This window comes from Pteropus medius, unplaced genomic scaffold, assembly GCF_902729225.1.
Source record: "Pteropus medius unplaced genomic scaffold, Ma_sr-lr_union100, whole genome shotgun sequence".
In the NCBI taxonomy this organism is placed as follows: Eukaryota; Metazoa; Chordata; class Mammalia; order Chiroptera; family Pteropodidae; genus Pteropus; species Pteropus medius.
In genome coordinates, this window is record NW_024349804.1 from 12,437,106 (window position 1) to 12,455,229 (window position 18,124).

The 18,124-nt window shown below is 54.4% G+C and overlaps 1 protein-coding gene and 1 pseudogene across 8 annotated transcripts in view; one reads left to right on the plus strand and one right to left on the minus strand.

The window, feature by feature from the left end:
* TBC1D14 (TBC1 domain family member 14) overlaps positions 1-18,124 on the plus strand; it is an 83,457-nt gene that overhangs the window by 50,610 nt on the left and 14,723 nt on the right. For 6 of the 8 annotated variants that reach the window (XM_039838236.1, XM_039838234.1, XM_039838237.1 and 3 more), the window contains 8 exons: positions 6,325-6,443; positions 7,253-7,335; positions 8,501-8,618; positions 10,501-10,607; positions 12,925-13,005; positions 13,929-14,023; positions 15,231-15,302; positions 15,990-16,118. In XM_039838236.1, the coding sequence (XP_039694170.1) occupies positions 6,325-6,443; positions 7,253-7,335; positions 8,501-8,618; positions 10,501-10,607; positions 12,925-13,005; positions 13,929-14,023; positions 15,231-15,302; positions 15,990-16,118 (804 nt within the window). Of the gene's footprint in view, positions 1-365; positions 424-6,324; positions 6,444-7,252; positions 7,336-8,500; positions 8,619-10,500; positions 10,608-12,924; positions 13,006-13,928; positions 14,024-15,230; positions 15,303-15,989; positions 16,132-18,124 lie in introns of those variants that run through there. The other 2 variants (XM_039838240.1, XR_005647676.1) reach the window with 2 other exon arrangements.
* LOC120582952 (uncharacterized) lies at positions 6,723-6,841 on the minus strand (annotated as a pseudogene).

The window sequence follows — 18,124 nt, forward strand, 5'->3', positions numbered from 1 at the left end:
CTCTCGGTAACGTACATTCCTCTTTTTCTATGAAAACCTCACAAAGCGGACCGTGGCCGTGTCGCTTTTGAGAGCACACTTTCAGCGTGACGTCTGCGCGCCCGGCGGCCCCGGCTTTGTGACAGGGGGGACATCGCCCGCAGCGCACGGCCACGGACCTCCCCGGCCGGCCGGGCGCCGGGCGCCGGCAGCGGGTCTTCCGGCCTCGGCCCCGCCCGGCGCCCGGCGAGCCAGGCCCGACGCGCCGACGCGGAGCGCGCGGATCGGCCGCTCGGATCGGCGCGCGACTGAGCGTCCTGCCGCCCCCGCCGCACCGCGCGCTGCGCCCGAGCCGCCGCCCGAGGCCCCGCCGCAGCCCCGCTCGCCCGCCCGCCCGGGCATGGCGCCGCCGGCCGCGCGCCCCTGAGCCCCGCGGCGTTCATGGTGAGTGGGGCCGGCCCGGCCGAGGCCGCTGCGTGGGGGCGCCCGGGGCCTGGGTGCGCGACACCCCTCCGCTCCGGGGGCCGAAGCTCGCGTGGGGCCGCGGCGACGCGCCTTCCTCCTGCCTGCCCTTCTTTGTGTCTGCGATCCCGTGTGATTTCCGAGCGCGCTTCTGTTTTAATGGGTATAGCGAGAGGTCGTAAGAAGAGCCGGCCGGTCCTGGTGGTCACCCCAAACGCGACTGCATCCTGTTCTCAGGTCCAGGCCAGGCATCCCTCCCAGGCCCAGGATGGCCTTGCCCCGTGATCCTGGGGAGGCCTTTGTGGGGGGATCGGGCTGCATGCGCCCTGTTTGCTGGAGGTGGGAGTGAGGTGGTCGCATTGCAGCAGCCACCAGGCTTGTTAAAAGCCACAGTTCGGTTTCAATGCCTTTCCTTCCCCAGTCCACATATTCTGTGTTCTAGGTGGTTGGTAAGGAATGTGACAATTAGAAAAGGCCTCTTGAGAGTCGATTTCCCAAATGACAGCATTTTCAGTAACTTAGAGAATGCTTTCTGGGAAAGTACTGCATGGTGCGTAGTAAAAGAAGCCAGGTATGAGGAGTCCCTCAGGGACTTTGAGGGGTCGTTAGTGTGAGCTCCAGCCCCAGTGGTTACCAGGACTCTTGGAAGGCCCAGCCCTTGCAGGAGCTGCACAGGCCCCGCTTCTCCACTAAAATGGCTAAACAGAACCGGTCTCGTTTCAGATGCCAAAGTAATGCCCCTCTCTCCCCCAGATTTGCTTGTTACAAATTGCAAAGTGTGAAACCAGCTGAGTATTTGGGGCACTTCATCTTCATTTAGTCTTCACTGCAACCCTATGAAGTGCCCCTTAATGGGAAAATACTGGGAAAGGTAATTCTGAAGTAATATGATGACAGTAATACTCACTGTCTTTGTTTGGGCACCTGCTGTGGCCCCATGTCTTACATGAATTCATTCGCATTTAATGGATGGGGAAACAGGCTTGGAAGGGTGAAGGAAGGTGTTCAAGGTCATGCGGTTGGCGGCAGTGATCAGAGAGGTGATGGTTCAGACACAGGCCTGCTGCTGTACCTCGTCTGCAGGCCGCCCGGGTCCTCGGCCTGTGCACGTGTGGTTGCTGTGCTGTCACTGACGCTGGTTCATGTCTTCTAATAGGTACATGGGTGACCTGCCATGTTTTATTCCAGACACACCTTCACGACCCTCAGTGGTCATTTCCGAAGGCTCATCTTGATACTGGATACAGTCGAGTCGAAGCCTTCAGCACAGGTTTTGATCGATGGCCCTTTCTAGCTAACGTAGCTTTCGAGAAAGCCAGGGGGCTTCCCGGGCCAGGTTGTTGGCGTGTCTGGCTGTCCTTGCAGCATCCTCCAGCTCTGTGAGCAGCACGGCCGGCCGGCCTGTCGTCCCCACAGGAACACGCTCGGTCGCGGATCTTGGTCTTTTCTTTGTTCTCATAAAACACATGTCTGTTGAGGTGGGATGTTTTCCTTTTCTTTTGTAGCTGGCAAATCATACACTTAATTCAGGAGTCGAAGGCCCTTGTCTTTGCCTTTAGCACTGTTCAGACCATGCACACGGTGTCGACCCCGCCATCAGATGCCTCCGACAGGCTCCCCATCCCTCACACCTTCCTTTCTGACTCTGCACCAGGTCCAGCTCCTCCCCCTCCCCATTTCTCTGTCTCCCCAGCCTAGGTATCTTGTCGTGGAAACCTTAACATCAAGAGCGAAACTTTGATCCTTCCCGTGTAAAATGTTCCTGCTAACCCACAAATAAGCCTGCCTGTGTGCATCTCTGGGCTGCCGCTTGGGCCGTCAGGACGCCTCTCCTCCATGGCCCAGATCTCCCCTGTCCTTGGCCACGCAGATGGCAGGCACCCTTTATAAAACACTTTCCTCGATCCCCCCAGCCCCAGACTTCCTGTCCTCAGGGCGCCCACAGCACGTGGCTCAGCCGGTCATGGCATTTTTCTTTACTGCCCTGGTCTCACAGCCTCTGCTGGCGTCTTACTTGTACCTGCTGGAGTGAGCCCTGCCTGTCTGGGGTCCGCAGGCCTCTGCCACACCGGGCCCCACGTAGTCCCTTCACAGACGAGGCCCTTCCCCTCTCCCTCCTGCCTGAGTCCGTGTCGCCTGTTGCCCTCGCGTGGAGAGAAGGTCCTGCTCATTTGCCCTGGCTTACTGCTTTTTCCCTGACCCTTCACTGGGTCATCAGACCACCCCGCACAGCTTAGCTCGTGGGGCGGTGCGGCACATACCGTTCGCCGCTGTCTCATTGGTGTTGGTCTTGTCTTCCCAGCAGGATACATGGTGAACTGCTCAGGGTGGGCACTTGGACCTACTAAATGAGTGGCTTGCAAACGTTTTTTGAGCTGATACCCCCCACCCCCCAAACCCATTAGATAATTTGAGACTCAGCACACAAATAAGACCCGGTTTAGAACTGAAACAAACTGACTTATGTGCACTCTTATATGTTTTACTGTTTGGTTTTGTTTTTTTTTTAAATGCTGGCACTGATTTGCCGCCAGAACTTTGAAGAACCCCGTTCTAAATTCCCTCGTGGATTATACAGGACGTTGGAATCTGTCGTAGTTGCTCACACGGGTGATTTATACTGATGAGCCCAGCAATGAATGGCATTGTCACTTGGGTTAAACCCGGAGGCTTCCAGACTTGATGCCATGAGAGTTCCAAGAAGAGAAGAAACTTCGGACGGAGGCTGGGAATGTCCTGACACTTGCCCGGCACACGCACAGGGCTCGCACTTTAGCGGGTAGCCATCACCGTCTGTCACCTCATCTCGTCACGGGGGTCCTCACAGTCGCTACCTTTTTACGGATGAGGAGACAGGCTGAGACAGGAGCACGATGATTTGCCCAAGGCCAGAGCCGGGCCCGAGAGCTAAGTCTCGTCGCTTCGAGAGCCCCAGCCCTCGCCACGTCACAGGCCGACCCCAGTGATGGCTGAGAAGGCACAGATGGAAGTTGTTTTTCGGCTGACTTTTATCCACGGCTGCCCCCCACTCTCCACCCCCAAGGACCCTTAGAGTGAATAGCCCTCTTTCTTGTTCATGAGGTCGCTTTGTCTGGTTTGGAAAACGAGCTCACTGTTGACGCCTCCAGGCAGCTGTGGGAGAACTAGGTTCGGAGCAGGACCTGTGACAACTCCCGGTGCCATTCATGTCCAGATGCCGCTTGGCATCCGGAAAGGGCTCCCTCTGGGGTCTCGGGTGTGGGCAGGGCGCACCAGGCCGCCTCTGCCCATTTTTCTTTTTAATCGTGCGGTGCTCCGTGTGATGGACACGTAGGTATTTGCCCTGCATCTGTGCTGAATTCAGCGTCACAGCTTTTCGTCATAGTGGAGAAGCTTTATTTAGACCGAACGTGCATGATTAAATTACTTCTGGATCGCGGCTGCCAGTGGCTTTCGTGAGTTCCGGAGTGGCAGGCTGCTGAGAAGTGCAGAGCCAGACTGCTTGGCGTCTGATCCCAGCTCCCCCCTGGGTGTCGTGGACATCTCTGGGCCTCCACCTTCCGGCCTGTGGCGTGGGGACGAAGCCTCCCTCGGGACTAGTGCGCAGGGGAAAGTGCGCAAACTGGATGTGTATGAAGCCCCGGAGACGTGCTGGCTCGTGAACCGCAGCCACTGTGGCCAGTGCCTGGTGGCCGCGAGCTCTGGGCCCTGACTGCAGAGATGGCAGAGGCCTGGTTTTTCTGGTCATGAGTAGAGACCTTTAGTTCCTTTGACTGCGCCTGTTCACGTCTGCGGTGTTCGCAGACCTTGCTGGGCTCCCTGGGCGTTGTTTGGCGCTAGAGCATTTTCTGCGTCTTACAGTTGTGTCAGGTCTGAGGGGAAGACGGGCGATGGCCCCAGCAGCCAGGGCTGTGCTCGCGGCCACACAGGCCTCTCCCCATTCCCCTGCCCCTCTGGGACTTGCGGGTCCCTCTTGGCAGATGTGGAAATGAGGCCCAGGGGTCCTAAGGGCTTTGCTGAGGGCACAGCCGGTTCTTGGCGGCTCTGAATTTGCTCCCCGACCTGTCTGGCTCCAGAAGGCCGCACTTAACCCGCATGCGACTCGGCGTTTTTCCCCTGGAACCCCGCACCTGTCTCTCTGTTTTCACAGAGGAGGTCGGGCTCCGAGTGGCAGAGCGCAGGGTCCTGCAGGCCCAGCCCCTCGCCGCCGTGTGCTGGAGGGCAGGTCACTTCACTTGGAACCTCTGTTACTGTACACATCTTGAAAATGGATGACACTCGCCATAGAGCTCGTTGTGGACATAAAGTGAGAATGTGTGTAAAGCGCACAAAAATACATGGAAATGGGCCTCCAGATTCTGGAACATCTAACTTTGGGCAGATGTCTTTGGCCTTGGCATGTAGTTCGCTGGACCAGGGTCAGCAGCTGAGTAGCAGCGCATGGGCTTTCGTTACTGATTCTCGTTAACGTGCAACATGCCTTGGACTCTTTCTCAACACACAGCTTTTGGTAGGTTTCCTATAAAAATCCAGGGTTTTGACATCCAGGCTCTGGGTCGGAAGCTTCCTGGTGGCTGGTGCCGTGTTATAGTGGGCTACCTAGCACACGTGTGGGTGCTCGGATGTTTGAGTCGATGGAAAAGGGAGTCTGTTTTCTCAGTTTGGGGTAAGTGGGGATCATTTCAGTATTTTAACGGACCCACTTTAAGTCAGGGCCAGCAGCATTAAGATACTGAATCAGCCTGTGTGTTTTGAGGAGTTTGTTATTCCTTTCCACTTATAGAAGCCTCTGTAGGCCTTGCTGGCTGAGAATAATTGCTTGCCAAATCATTTTACCAGTAACACCCTCTTGGCAGCTACTGTCAGTAAAATTCATTTAGCAATTATTCCACTCGTGATAGGCTTTTGTTTTCATCTGGAATGATTACTTAAATCTCAGTTTAACTACTTACTTGTCCTGTCTTCCCAGCTGGATCATTTTCTCTTCAGGGAAGGTCCCGAGAACCTTGTCTACATTGGTAACAAGAAAATGTTTTATTTTTGCCTTTTTAATTTGCAAAGAGCTAAGGGTACACACGCTCTCACACACACACAATTTCAGAAGCCGGACTCTGGTGCCAGGTTGCTTGACTCTGCTGGACTCTTCCGGTTGGGTGTTTGGAATGTGGGTCAGCAGGTGTGACTGAGCTTTTCACGGTTCCGGTCCACGGGACAAATTAGTGACCCGGGAGTACAAAGGCTGTGCTCACATTTCCAGGCAATGGCACAGTTGTTTATGTAACAGCTCGCAGTGACGGCTCATGCAAAGATGTTAAGGATTTCTTTTTTGATGTTTCTTTAAGAAAATGTAACAGCTTTAATCATCTTTATGCAAAAGATTTTTAACCTGTTCCTTATTTCAGAATAGATTTAAAAGGCTAACTAAAATACATAAAATGCCATGGCATAAAAGGGAGTGGATTCGAAGTTTAGGATGGGCCCACGTGGGTATGCTGGAATTGGCTGCTGCTCTGGCTCCTAGCTTCCCGGGGGCCACGATAATGACCCATTGTAATTACAGTGTTCAGAAAATACGCCCGTAACCCAGGACAAGCAGAGGAGACCTGACACGACGTTCGTGGGCCCTCGTCAGGGGCAGCTGGGAGGATGAGGTCCTTAGGGACTTCCCCGCCACACGGGGAGTGCACGGTCTTCGTGTCGTGAAGCGATGGCCCGGGCTGCAGAGCTGTAGGAGCCCTGGCCTCGGTAGTGTTTCCTTCTGAATAACAAGAAATGTTTTCAGTGCATCACTCTCAAAGTCAGCTTAAAGGACTTCATAACAAAAAACGCTCTTGCTCTCAGAAAGGCTTCGTAAAATCGGAGCTGGCCAGGCCCTGGGGGTCACACCTGGTTTCTTTGTCCTAGGAATATGAAGACAAGGCTGGACGACCTAGCAAGCCGCCCTCTCCAAAGCAGAATGTGAGGAAGAACCTTGATTTCGAGCCACTTTCCACCACCGCACTCATCCTGGAAGACAGACCAGCGTGAGTCTTAAGAGCCTGTAGAGAGTGTTTGCTTTGGCAGATCAGTAGAACTTGCTAACTGCCTTTTCATTAGAAGAGTAACTAGGATCACAAGAGGGACGAAGAACAAGCCTTGTCACTCGTTAAAAAGCTGAGTTCCTCCTTATGTCCTACGTTAATAACATGAGTTCTGGAATGGTAGCGAATGACTAATCTGGGAGACTGTCCTTTAACATAGGAGTTTCGCTCAGGATTTTCCATTCAGGTGATTTTTCATTTTAATGTAGCTTTTTTTTTTTACACCTACAGCACCCGGTCTTCCTAGGTGGTCTCCCATCCAAGTACTGGCAGGGCCCGACCCTGCTTAGCTTCTGAGATCAGACGGGATCGAGCACGTTCAGGGTGGCGTGGCCGTACACTTAATTTAGTATTTAACAGTGCTCAGACAGCTATTGTAATTAGAGACCGGCTTGTAACCGTGAGAAAACACTGGGACGCGTGCTCTGCAGTGGCTTTGGGGTAGCACCCCAGGATTGCAGAGCAGGGCCTGCGGTTAGCCCCTGGCTTGTGTGGGATCTGCAGGAAGCAGGATCTTAGCAGGTCCGTCCTGGTTCCCACGTATTTGACGAGATCGGCCTTGATGGTGGGTGTACCAATTGTGTTTGGGGACCCTAGTGGGAGAAGGGGCTTGCTCCATGGTGCCAGGCCACACTTGCTTAAGTTTCCATAGAGCATTGTGTTAGTAAATAACATTTGAAGTGTTCATTTTGTTTCTCCAGTAATTTTATTTGATATTTATAATGGTGAAAAATCGTTTATTTTCTATCAAGAAATCTCCCGGCGAAGCCAGCTGAAGAAGCTCAGAAGCACCGACAGCAGTATGAAGAGATGGTGGTCCAGGCCAAAAAACGAGGTAACGGAGTTCCCACGTGCGCCGTCACGTAAGGCAGCACGAGAGTCTGTGTCTTCCTGGGTGTGTTTACCGTCTAGAGCCCGAGAACCTGAACTTTGGGGAATGCTTTAATATTTTGAAATTGATAGGTTTCCATCAAACACGTGTTTGTACTAAGTCTGCACTTCCGGGAGCTGTGTGTAAGTAACGACTCTGTGAATCGACTCCGGGCAAGATGGCAGTGGTGCAGGGCGAAGGCGCTGGCCGGGAGAAGGCCTCGCCGGCAGGGTGGGCGGACCCCCGGGTGGGCTCCATTTTGCTTGTTCCCAGGAAGATGTGATGGGATTTGGTAAAATCCCTTGCAGAAGCTAAACCGCTGTGATTCTAGCATGTGTAAAAAGTATGTGTGATAAACATGGAATGTGCTACCACATGGATGGGTGGGTGACCCCTGAGGATGTTGTGGTCAGTGAAGTGAGCCGGTCACAGAAGGACAAGTACCACATGGCTCCACTTACATGGGAGTCGCAGAGGAGTCAGATTCACAGAGACCAGGGGTGGGGGGAGGGGGCACGGGACTCGTCACTCAACGGGGACAGAGTTCCAGTTCATAAAGATGAAAAGGTCTGGAGATGGATGGTGGTGATGGCTGCGCGACAACGTGAAAGCTTGATGCCACCGATGGTGCACTGAAAATGGTTAAAACGGTTCATTTTATGTTATGTGTATTTCATAATAAAACAATACAGAAAAGCGTATGTCCCTTGAATGCATGGTATTTCTCAGAATCGCTGTCTGCACGGAGCGCGATGCTTACGCTGTGAGCAGTGAGGGCAGGGGGTGCACGCGGGGCTCCACGCGGGGCTCCGGTGCTCTGGTAAATCTCTGTTTCTCGATGGAGGCGGTAGTTTCTCAGGTTCGTCGGTTTTTGTGATAATTGGTTATGTTTTATTCTCTACCTTTCCGTGTGCGTGTTATTCTCTAAAAGCTTATGAGAAGTGGGTGACGCGCCAGCACTGTAGACTCCACACGGCATGGACGAGTCCGGGAGGGGAGGGCCCCCCGATCCGCACGGCCATTCTCCTGGGTTTCTGCAGCATGGCTCTGTGAGAAAAATCTCCTTGTTTGAAAATGGTGGAAATTGGTTAACAGATGTTTTCTTCCTCTTCTCGATTGTGATTTCTAGAGCTGAAAGAAGCCCAGAGGAGGAAAAAGCAGCTGGAAGAAAGGTGCAGATTAGAAGAAAACATCGGAAATGCTGTCCTCACCTGGAATAACGAGATTCTGCCTAATTGGGAGACAATGTGAGCTGTGACATAGTGGCCACCTCTAGTCTGTAAATGGCTTTTTCTAGGGTCTATAGGCAGCAGTGGTAATAACCATAGCTCGTATCACAGCCCTCGATGAAGCGGCCTCAGAGGTTTAAGTCACAGAGTCTCCGTCCCGCTGCCCTGGTTCAGGCCTCATTCTTTACCGGCTCCTGTGACAGCTCCCGCCTCCCCCTCCCCTCCCCTCCAGTGTATCATCTCAGCAGCCGGAGCCATCTTCTGAAGCCCAGTCTGTGTCACTGCCCTACTTAAAGTTTCAGTAACTTTCTGTGACCGTAAAATGTGAATTCCTTTCTCTGTAGCCCCGACTTCTGTCTCTCCGTCACGCGGACAGAGCCCTCTCTGTGGGGAGCCTCGGGGCCTTTGCTGGTCCCAGTCCCGCCTGGCGTGCCAACGCCCCGTAACTCCGCATCCAGCTCCCTCTGCCCTTTAAGGCTCGGGCGTCCTTGGGGAAGACGCCCTGGCCTCTCTGCTTCTGTCCTCTGTCGGAGGACGGGCCCCGGGTCTTCCCTGGTGACAGGCCCCTGTGGCCAGCACTAGCAGTCCGGCAGCTGTGGTCATCCGCACACCCGGGGGACAACTGTAGGTCTTCCATCCTGTGCGTTCGGGATGGGTCGGGCAGTGTGGACGGCAGTCCCAGGGTTAGCACAGAGGCGGGTGGCTCCTTTGGGGCCTGTCCCCGTCAGCAGGAGCTGCCAAGGAGCTTGGATGCCGGTTTCCCTTCTGCCCTGGTCCCATTTAACCTGAGCCGAGTGACGAGACGTTAGGGACTCACATCCTGTCATTACCGGGGGTCAGGTGGCCCTGTTGATCCCACCAGGGAAACCAGCTGTTCTCGGAGCCCACGTTTCTGGGCGGTGTCTGTCTCAGGCTGGACACAGTCAGGGAACGCTCTTTCCCAGTGGGCCCTGCTAACACAAGTCAAGGTCCTCAGAACCGTTGGGCCGCCACCCTGGGTGGCTGCAGAACCCCGCCCTGGTCCAGCCCCACTGGTGCTCGATGTGGCCCAGATGCACGCACTGGCCCAGCAGCTGCTCACGATGCACCAGCTGAGTGCCAGGCACGTGCGGGGGTGTCTGTGTCACCCCTCACGGTCCTCAGGACAGCCCTTTGGGGCGGGGTGGGGGCTTCCATCATCTCAATGGTAGAGGGGAGGGTGCCAGATCAGAGGGAAGTGATTCACGTGGGATGCGCTGGGAAGCGTGGACTCGGGTGTGACCTGGCCTGCAGTCTCGGCCTGTGCTCCCGCACTGCGCTGCGTGGAGAACCTCGGGGAGCGTTTGGCACCTCGTCCCACCGGCTGGCGGTGCGTCCCCGTGAGCAGCAGACCTCAGCCCCTTGCGCCGCTCGGCGTGTGCTGAGTCAGCAGAGTCCTGCCGTGGGGGTTGGGCAGCAGGCCTGAGTGCGCCGCCTGTGTGTGCGACGTGGTGCGCCGGCCACCAGCTGCTCCCGGGGTCCCCCTGGGGTCCACCCTCCGCCGCAGCTCTGCAGCGGTGCCTCCTGGCCCCCCGCGGCGCGCCCGGCTGGCGCAGCCCCCGCAGCAGCACGGTTACGTCCCGTCACTGCGCCTTCTGCTCAGAAGCTGCCTCCCACCCGCCGTGCGCTCGTGTCGCTGCTGGTCGCTGAGGCTCTGGCGGCAGACCCGCGTCCCGGGCCCCTCTGCTTTGCGGTGCCCCCGCTGGCACAGTGTCTAGCTGCCCGGTAGTTGTAGGTAGCCGTCGAGCTGGTCTCTGAGCTCCCAGGGCGGGGGCCGCGACATGCAGCCGCGCCCCGCTCCTGCAGTTTGCAGCCCCGCTCGGCGACGGCGGCTACTTCACTGAGAGCAGGCTCATGAACTCGCGTTTCCTTTTCCGTGCAGGTGGTGCTCTAGAAAAGTTCGAGATTTGTGGTGGCAGGGGATCCCTCCCAGCGTGAGAGGCAAAGTCTGGAGCTTAGCCATCGGCAACGAGTTAAACATCACCCACGGTGAGCGGCTCGCGCGGCCCTGGGCCCAGGGGACTCGGCCCCGGGCCTGTGGCTTCTCCTGCCGTGGCTTCTCCTGCCCCGCCTTCCCTGGCTGGGAGAAAGGCAGCCATCAGCACAAAGATGTGGGTCTCCTGAGAGGCCAGGTGACTGTCCTCCAGAGGGCCTCAGTCCCCGGCAGTTCAGAGAAGACGCCCGCCTTCTTCCTTCCCCCTGAAGAGACACACAGCTCATACGGGGCTGACATCGTCATCATGGCACCCATGGGCGGAGTCACGTCCGGATCCGTTCTCGAAGCCTGGGGCAAGCAGGCCTTGATGGGGCGTGAAGGTGGAGGGGAGGTGGGCGCGCTTTCTGTGGAGGTGTACCATGCTCGGGGTGCTGTGGTATTTTGCAGCATTTTTTCCCAGGGAGCTTGTACATAGGCACCTCAGTGGGGCGACACGCTGCACTCGGACTGGGTGCTCGAGGTTCTAGTAGCTTCAGTTCAGGAGGGGAGATGAGGGCCGTGCTCACCCTTCTCGGGGCGTTTGTCTCCTCATCGGCGTCCGCTCCTCCTCCACCTGCGCCCGGGAGAAGCCGCCCCACGCGCTCAGACTTGCAGTTCAGTGCTTCATATGTGGCGGTCATTACTTGTTACTTTTTGGTCGCTGTGTGCAGCTTGCGCCTGGCACTCCGTCGTCGTCTTCAGGTTTTTAATAGCCGGTAAACGCTTGTGGAGCTGATGGTGGCAATTTTTACCCTGTCGAAGGCCTTTGACTTTAAAGCAGGTTGGTTGGTATCTTCTCCGTGTAGCTGGGTTCACATTCTTATTACTGTTGTCATCTGGTAGGACTTCCGCCTGCCCCACGACTGCAGCCTTGGCCCGTCAGTGTTCTTGTCTGGAGTAATGCCAGCCGGTCGGGTGGATGGCGGCCGGTTTCTCTGTGTAGTGACCTCCTCAAGGCTCCGTGTTTGGCTAAGCCGAACCTGCCAAAAATTGAACCTCTTTTCATAAGAAGATTTATAACATCAACCTTGTAGAGATACGTAGTTTCTAAAAAGCGTCTCCAGAAGGAGAGGTTCAGAGAGACTGCTGAGCGCTTCTCTCCGGACGCCGGCACTTGGACCGTTTCACCCTGAGGCCATCGGCGTCTGCGCTGTAACTTGGATAGTCCTTTGGGCAGTGGTCCCCGGTGGTCGGTGGGCAGCGGAGTGCACAGTTGTTTTCCTCCATCTCCTACCAAAGCGATCAAAGCTAAGCCCGCCTCCAGGCGACCGAGTGCGGGCAGAGGGTCCCCTGAACTGCCCTGGCGGAGGAGCGGACTGTAAGCCAGGACCCCCACGGGGCTGGGAAACGGCCGTTGCTCAGGCCTCTACCTCTTGGGGCGCAGTCGTGTTATTAGACTTGGACCGCGTGTTAGTGCGGGAACAGGCAGTGCCTGGCAAGCCCGGGCGCTCTGCTTTATCTCCCGAAAGTAGTGATGGCAAAAATAACGTGGCGAAAACTCTCTGGGCAGCTGCGGGTCAAGTCTTAGTGATGGAGCGGTGACCGTTTGTGACCCAGGACTGCGTGTGGCGGGGGGCCCGGGGGTGGGCGGGCCAGCGGGGCTGCCGGGTCTCCGTGGGGTTCTGCCTCCGTGCTCATAGAGGCCTGCATGTAACCGTACAAGCTGTGGACGTGAGTCATTTCTCTGTTACTACCAAACTACTCAAAGAGTTACTGAAAAATAGGTCCTGACGTGGAGGAGGTTTGGACGCTGTCTCGTGGGGACCCGTCTTGATGCTTCGCTGCTGCCACAAGCACTCTTCTTTTCTGAAGGCTGCTCCTGCTTTGCATGCCCCCCGCCCCGCTTTAGGCAGCAGGGCTGGGGAGACCGTGCCCCGGGGAGCAGTTCCAGCCTGTCTTCATTTGGAACCAGCTGGGATTCTTGCCGGCGCCCTTCCCTTCCCCAGTCGGATGGTTGTCGATGGTCCTGACCCTTGTCTGTCCCAGTGCTATTTGCTCTGGATACGGATGTGAATGAGGGGGACCTCGTGGTCTTACCCCAAGGAGCCCCCAGCCCGGTAGGCGACAGACTCACACACACGTCAGATTCTCATTTTGCGGGCGGCTGTGTGATAGAAGTAAATGCCAGGTGTAGTGGTGTCTTGCGTGTCCTTTCTTTGTACATGGTGGTGTCTGTAGACAGTAGAAGTACCTTCAGGCCAAGTCGGGGAGTCCCTTTACGGAGCCTTCATATATATGCGGTCCGTAGATGGCCTTTAAGTAGTCGGAAGAGGCAGCAGTGGACCCATAGTTACACGCGCGCATGGGACTGACCTGGGGCTTCTCTTCCAGAGCTCTTCGACATCTGTCTGGCCCGGGCCAAGGAGAGGTGGCGGTCCCTCAGCGCGGGAGGCTCGGAGGTGGAGATCGAGGGTAAGCTCGGTGACGAGGCTGCCGGGCACTTGGTCAGTGCCGGGCATCGTTATTACGTTACAAAGACAGTGCACTTAACTCAGGTAGTGATTGGTGCAAATTTACAAAAAACTTCATGGAAAAGGGACTCTTTTTAGAGCAAACAGGTTAAAGAGAGAAGCTTCCATGAGGAAGAGAACGTAGCGGGTCCCGCGAGGTGTGTGTCCTCTCGTGCTGGGTGCCGGTCAGAATCACATGGCTTCCGTTGCCTCGTTCATGTGATGTACAGTCACCTGGCACCCAGGGTCACTCGGGCATCCCAGAGGAGCTTCAGAACTGCTTACAAAGAGACGAGAGCCCTGCGTGTTTGCTAGACGATGCTTTCAGAAGTTCCCGTAACACGAGAATACTTCTGTTGGTCAAATACTGTGTTTTCTATTGATCTTTTTTTATATCATCTATGCGGTATTGACATTCAAAAAAACAAACCAAGTTATTCGTAAGTATTTGTAGGAACGGTGCACGTGACGGTCATGCTGCCACAGCTCCCACATGTCCTAAGTGTGCACCGGTGACGTTTTAGCTCAGGCGATGATTCTTTGGTGGTTTTCTCGGCCTGGAATTTATTTGTGTACATGCCCTTACTTGCTCGATTGCTTCCACTGACTGTCGATGAAAGGTAACATCAAATGAGGTTTTTATTTCGTACTCTAGAAAATATCAGGTGATGACGATCTAGCATTAGATGGTGTCGTGAGATTTTTGCTCTTTAAGAAGCTACAGTTATAAACTTCAAGGGCGGACCCCGTGGGTTTCAGTTGTAATTAGGTCCATGAACTTCCGAAGAGCTTCTTTTCCTCGTTTTTTTCTCATAAAATGTCAAAGCCTTGCAGTGACGCCACATGCTCACCTCTGAGGTGTAATGACTCTCGATCTTTTGGCAGATGCCAGTTTCCCAGCAGCGGACAGAGAAGCCAGTCTGGAGCTTATTAAGCTGGACATTTCTCGAACGTTCCCTAACCTCTGCATTTTCCAGCAGGTAGGCGGTGGTGATTTGTCGTTCTCAAGTATGTTTTGTCTGAAATTCAGAGATGTCAAACTACACATAATCAAGTTTATAATCAGGTTTGGAAAATATTTAGGTATTTTGGGGGGGCTACAGAGGGAGGGTGGGTCTTACGTTACTACCTTTAGACTTTTAAAGATAAGGGTAGCCGATGCTTTTGAACACATTTTTGATATGGCCGTGTTTCTGCTTTTGAGGCCGGTTCTGCCCTTCCTTTGAAATGCATGTATGAGAAGCCCCGGCCTGGTGACACCCCTGGGCGTTGAAGCCAGCCACGGGGGACCCCGCCCTGTCCGCCCTGTCCGCCTCCTCCTGCCCTCTAGCCCTGGGTGTCATTGCGACCCTCCCGTTGCTGTGTTTTCTTCCTTCGTCCCTCCGTGTCCCAGGCGTGGCTCTTCCTTCTTACGTGTCAGAATGTGACCATGACATTCTTTTTGTAAGCCACGTGCGGTCCCCTGGGGAGTGACTTCTAGTCACACACCAGGTGCACTTTTTCTTTGTGTTAACTGCAGCCAAGTGGACGGTGCAGACGGGAGGGTTTGGTGACCGGGCCAGTCCCCCAGACGTGCCGGCCTCAGCGGGAGGCGCCTCTGCTCAGTCAGGAAAAAGAAACCACAACTTAAAGTTTTAGAAGGAATCAGAGGAACACGTGGAAATCTTGTAGGGACGGAAGAACTGAGGGCGTGGAATAAAATGGGGGCGATCGGGGCTGAAGATGCAGCGCGTGTTTGCTAAACTTACTGCCACGTAGAAAACCAGAGAAGGAACAAAGAAGGGGACAGACAGAGGGACGGTGGGGGCAGGGCGCAGCTGGGAGGCAGGAGGACAGTCAGCACTCGCCTGGGAGGCGGGTGGACAGTCAGCACTCGCCTGGGAGGCGGGTGGACAGTCAGCACTCGCCTGCTTTGTAGAAACCCGGGCTACCTGGTCACCTGTTCAACTCTACAGGGGATTATAGTTATACATACAGCAGGAACCAAACTAAGGACGTTTTTCTCGCGAGGTGCTCACACCTGAGTCCCTTGCTAACCGGGGGCTGGCGGCTCGCTGCTAGCACCATGCTTGGCGTCTGCTTCCTCCCCTGTCAACAGCGTGTGACTAGCGGTGGTGGCAAAGCGTCCTTTGTCATTCCGAGCTCTAACAAGACCTCTGCATGTGTTTGCTGTGTCGATCCTTCTAGGGTGGCCCGTATCATGACATGTTGCACAGTATTTTGGGCGCGTATACTTGTTACCGACCGGATGTGGGCTATGTAAGTGAACTTTTTCAATATTTTAAAATGTTATCATCTAAAAAAAAATGTCAGACTATTACCCAGTGCATCTTGGCCACAGATGTCAAGTCGAATGCCCTCATTTTTTGCTGGGGAGTATGGGAAGTCTCACGGTAAACGAGTTGCCTATTATCTTGCAAAGAAATCGAGCAGCTTGGCTGCTCAGTGACATTCTTCACATTTTAATTGGATTTGATTTTCATTTTTTGCATGTGATTTTTTTTTTTCAGCATTAAATCAAAAGAGCCTTTAAGCAGTAACCATTTTAAAACTGTGCTGCTGACGTGTCTGCAGCTTGGCAGATGTGTGTGCATGGTTCTTGACTTAACACGTTAAATGAAACATACGCTCTATGGCACCAGGAAACTATACATTCTAGGGGACAGTGTTTCAGGTGGCAGATGCATAAGGAGGGGTCAGTTTATGGCTTTCCACGTGGCCGTGGGGGCGGGGCGAAGGAGAGCAGACAGGGTGGCGGGTGTGGCAGAGCGGTGGTTCCAAGCAAGCAGGTCGGAACCGAGGCTGCTCGTTCCGCTGCCAGCGGGTGGCAGTGGGTGGCTGGGCCGCCCTGCCAGCGGGAGGGCCTTCGGGCTCTCCTTCTCGTGACTGAAAGAGCGTTGTGACGCGGAGGCTGCTGCGAGCTCAACACCCCTTCTCTCCCGTCAGGTGCAGGGCATGTCCTTCATAGCCGCCGTGTTGATCTTGAACTTAGATACTGAAGATGCCTTCATTGCTTTTTCTAATCTCTTGAATAAACCGTGTCAAATGGCATTTTTCCGAGTGGACCATGGCCTCGTGAGTATCCCCTGTGCGTATGCCCCGGGCACTGTGTCTGCTCACAGCTAGAGTTGCCTAATTCCGTCTCTTCAGCGGGAAAAAGAACACATTTCCCTCTACGAAGAGGTCTTCAGAATAAGTGGCACTGTCGAAGGCGGAGGATTATTCGGGCATTGTGTTGAATTTTGAAAACGCTCAGTTTATAGCCGTATGTATAGATTTCTGAATACATTCTTCCAGAAAGTTTTTCTGAAAGTCCATTCTTCAAACGAGGGAGGAGCGGGGAGGAGGGGTGGCTCCTGTACAGACACATTGGCCAGCGCACAGTCCCCACGTGCGGGTCTGTCGCATGGAACGTGGTGTAGCGTAGCGGACACTGCTGCTGCCGCCCCCGCCGCCTGCCTCGTGCGGTGCCCTCCCCGGGCAGGACGCGGGTCTGAGGGGCTCCCGGATTTGACAAAGGCAATGATGCGTCGGGCACACGTCCGTGGAGGGCTTCCATCGGTCAGCCCCATCTTCCTGCCAGCACGATGCCCAGAGGTGGTTGAAGTGGCGCTGGGAGGCCCCTCTTCTACCCCAGAGGTGGGGCCTCTGCTCGGCACGGGAGGAGGCGAGGCCCAGAAGTGACACAGCTCGTGGAAGGCACACGGCCGGGGAGTGCGAAAGCCAGACCTGCCCGTTCTGCTTCCTAAGCCTGCTGCTTTCCGTAGCCCAAGGAAGGTCTCCGAGTTAACAAATCCAGCAGCTTCTTAATTAGCATTGTCTCGATTTGCTGATAGTTTGCCAACGATCATCGCAAGTACTTCCAGACCAAAGAGATCTGATAGTTAAATCAGCTAGGGAGTATTGCCTCCCTAATATCTTAAGGACTCCTGAGTATTTCTTGCTCAGGCAGTACATGCATTAAAAAAAAAAAAATTTAAAAACCACTGCTAAACTAGTGGCTATTAGGGGAAGTATAAATTGGTAGAATCCTTTTGGAAGAAATTTGATATTAAGAGTCGACAGCAGGAATGGCGTTGGTACGTAATTCTGCTTGTGAGAATAGATTCTAAGGAAGTCACAAGTGTGGGCAAAGCATCATGCACAAAGATGGTTGTCGCACAATTGTGTGTAATTAGTAATTTGAAATGATTTTTCATTGTGAAGATGAAAATATTTAAAAATGAGGCTTAAGGAAATACAAAACAGTTAACTAAAATCTGGTCATATATCCAGTGCGATACTGATATTTACAAAACACCGTACTGTAGAAAACTAAGATAAAATGCCGATTCTTAAAAAAATGCATAACACAGAACACGTGCCATAATAGGGACCATATTTACCAGTAAAAGGAACCATGCCACATTCGTGGTGCTTACGGATGGCCTGTTTATGCATTTCTGTACTTCTGAGCGTTCACAGACACTACTTTCATAGTCAGGGAAAACTTTTTATGTCTAATAAAATGACTTACGTCTTAAACGTCTCCTAATTCTGTAGAGAAGATCCCAGATTCCTCTTTGGAAATGTGATAAAAATTGTACTTAAGAATTTTAGCCTAATTTTTAAGGAAAAATCATAGAATCTTAATGTCGAACGAGACCCACATTCACAGCAGGGTTTCTCGGGGCGCTGCTGGCATTTGGGGCCCGGTGGTCTTGGGGGCGCTGTCCCGGGCACTGGAAGCTGTCTAGCTGTCTAGCATCCCTGGGAAGCCAGTAGCACCTCCCTGTAGTTGTGATTCTCAAAAATGTGTCCCCGGGGGGCAGAGTCGTGCCCTGCCCTTCCCCCTTGGGAACCTCTGGTTCATGGGACCGCCCTGTCTCTGGACCCTAGCAGGACCGAGACGGGCAGGCAGCATCTGAGAGCTGTCCCCTGCCCACGGGCATCCGGCTGGCGGATGGCAGAGCGGAATGAGCGCCTCGGCCCGTGTCGCTCCCCGCTGGTCGTCGCTGCCCTTCCTGCTCCGCACGGCTGCCCTGCTGCAGGCGTCTCGGCTTCCAGCAAACCCTGCCGGGCGGTGAAACGTGGCAGAAGGG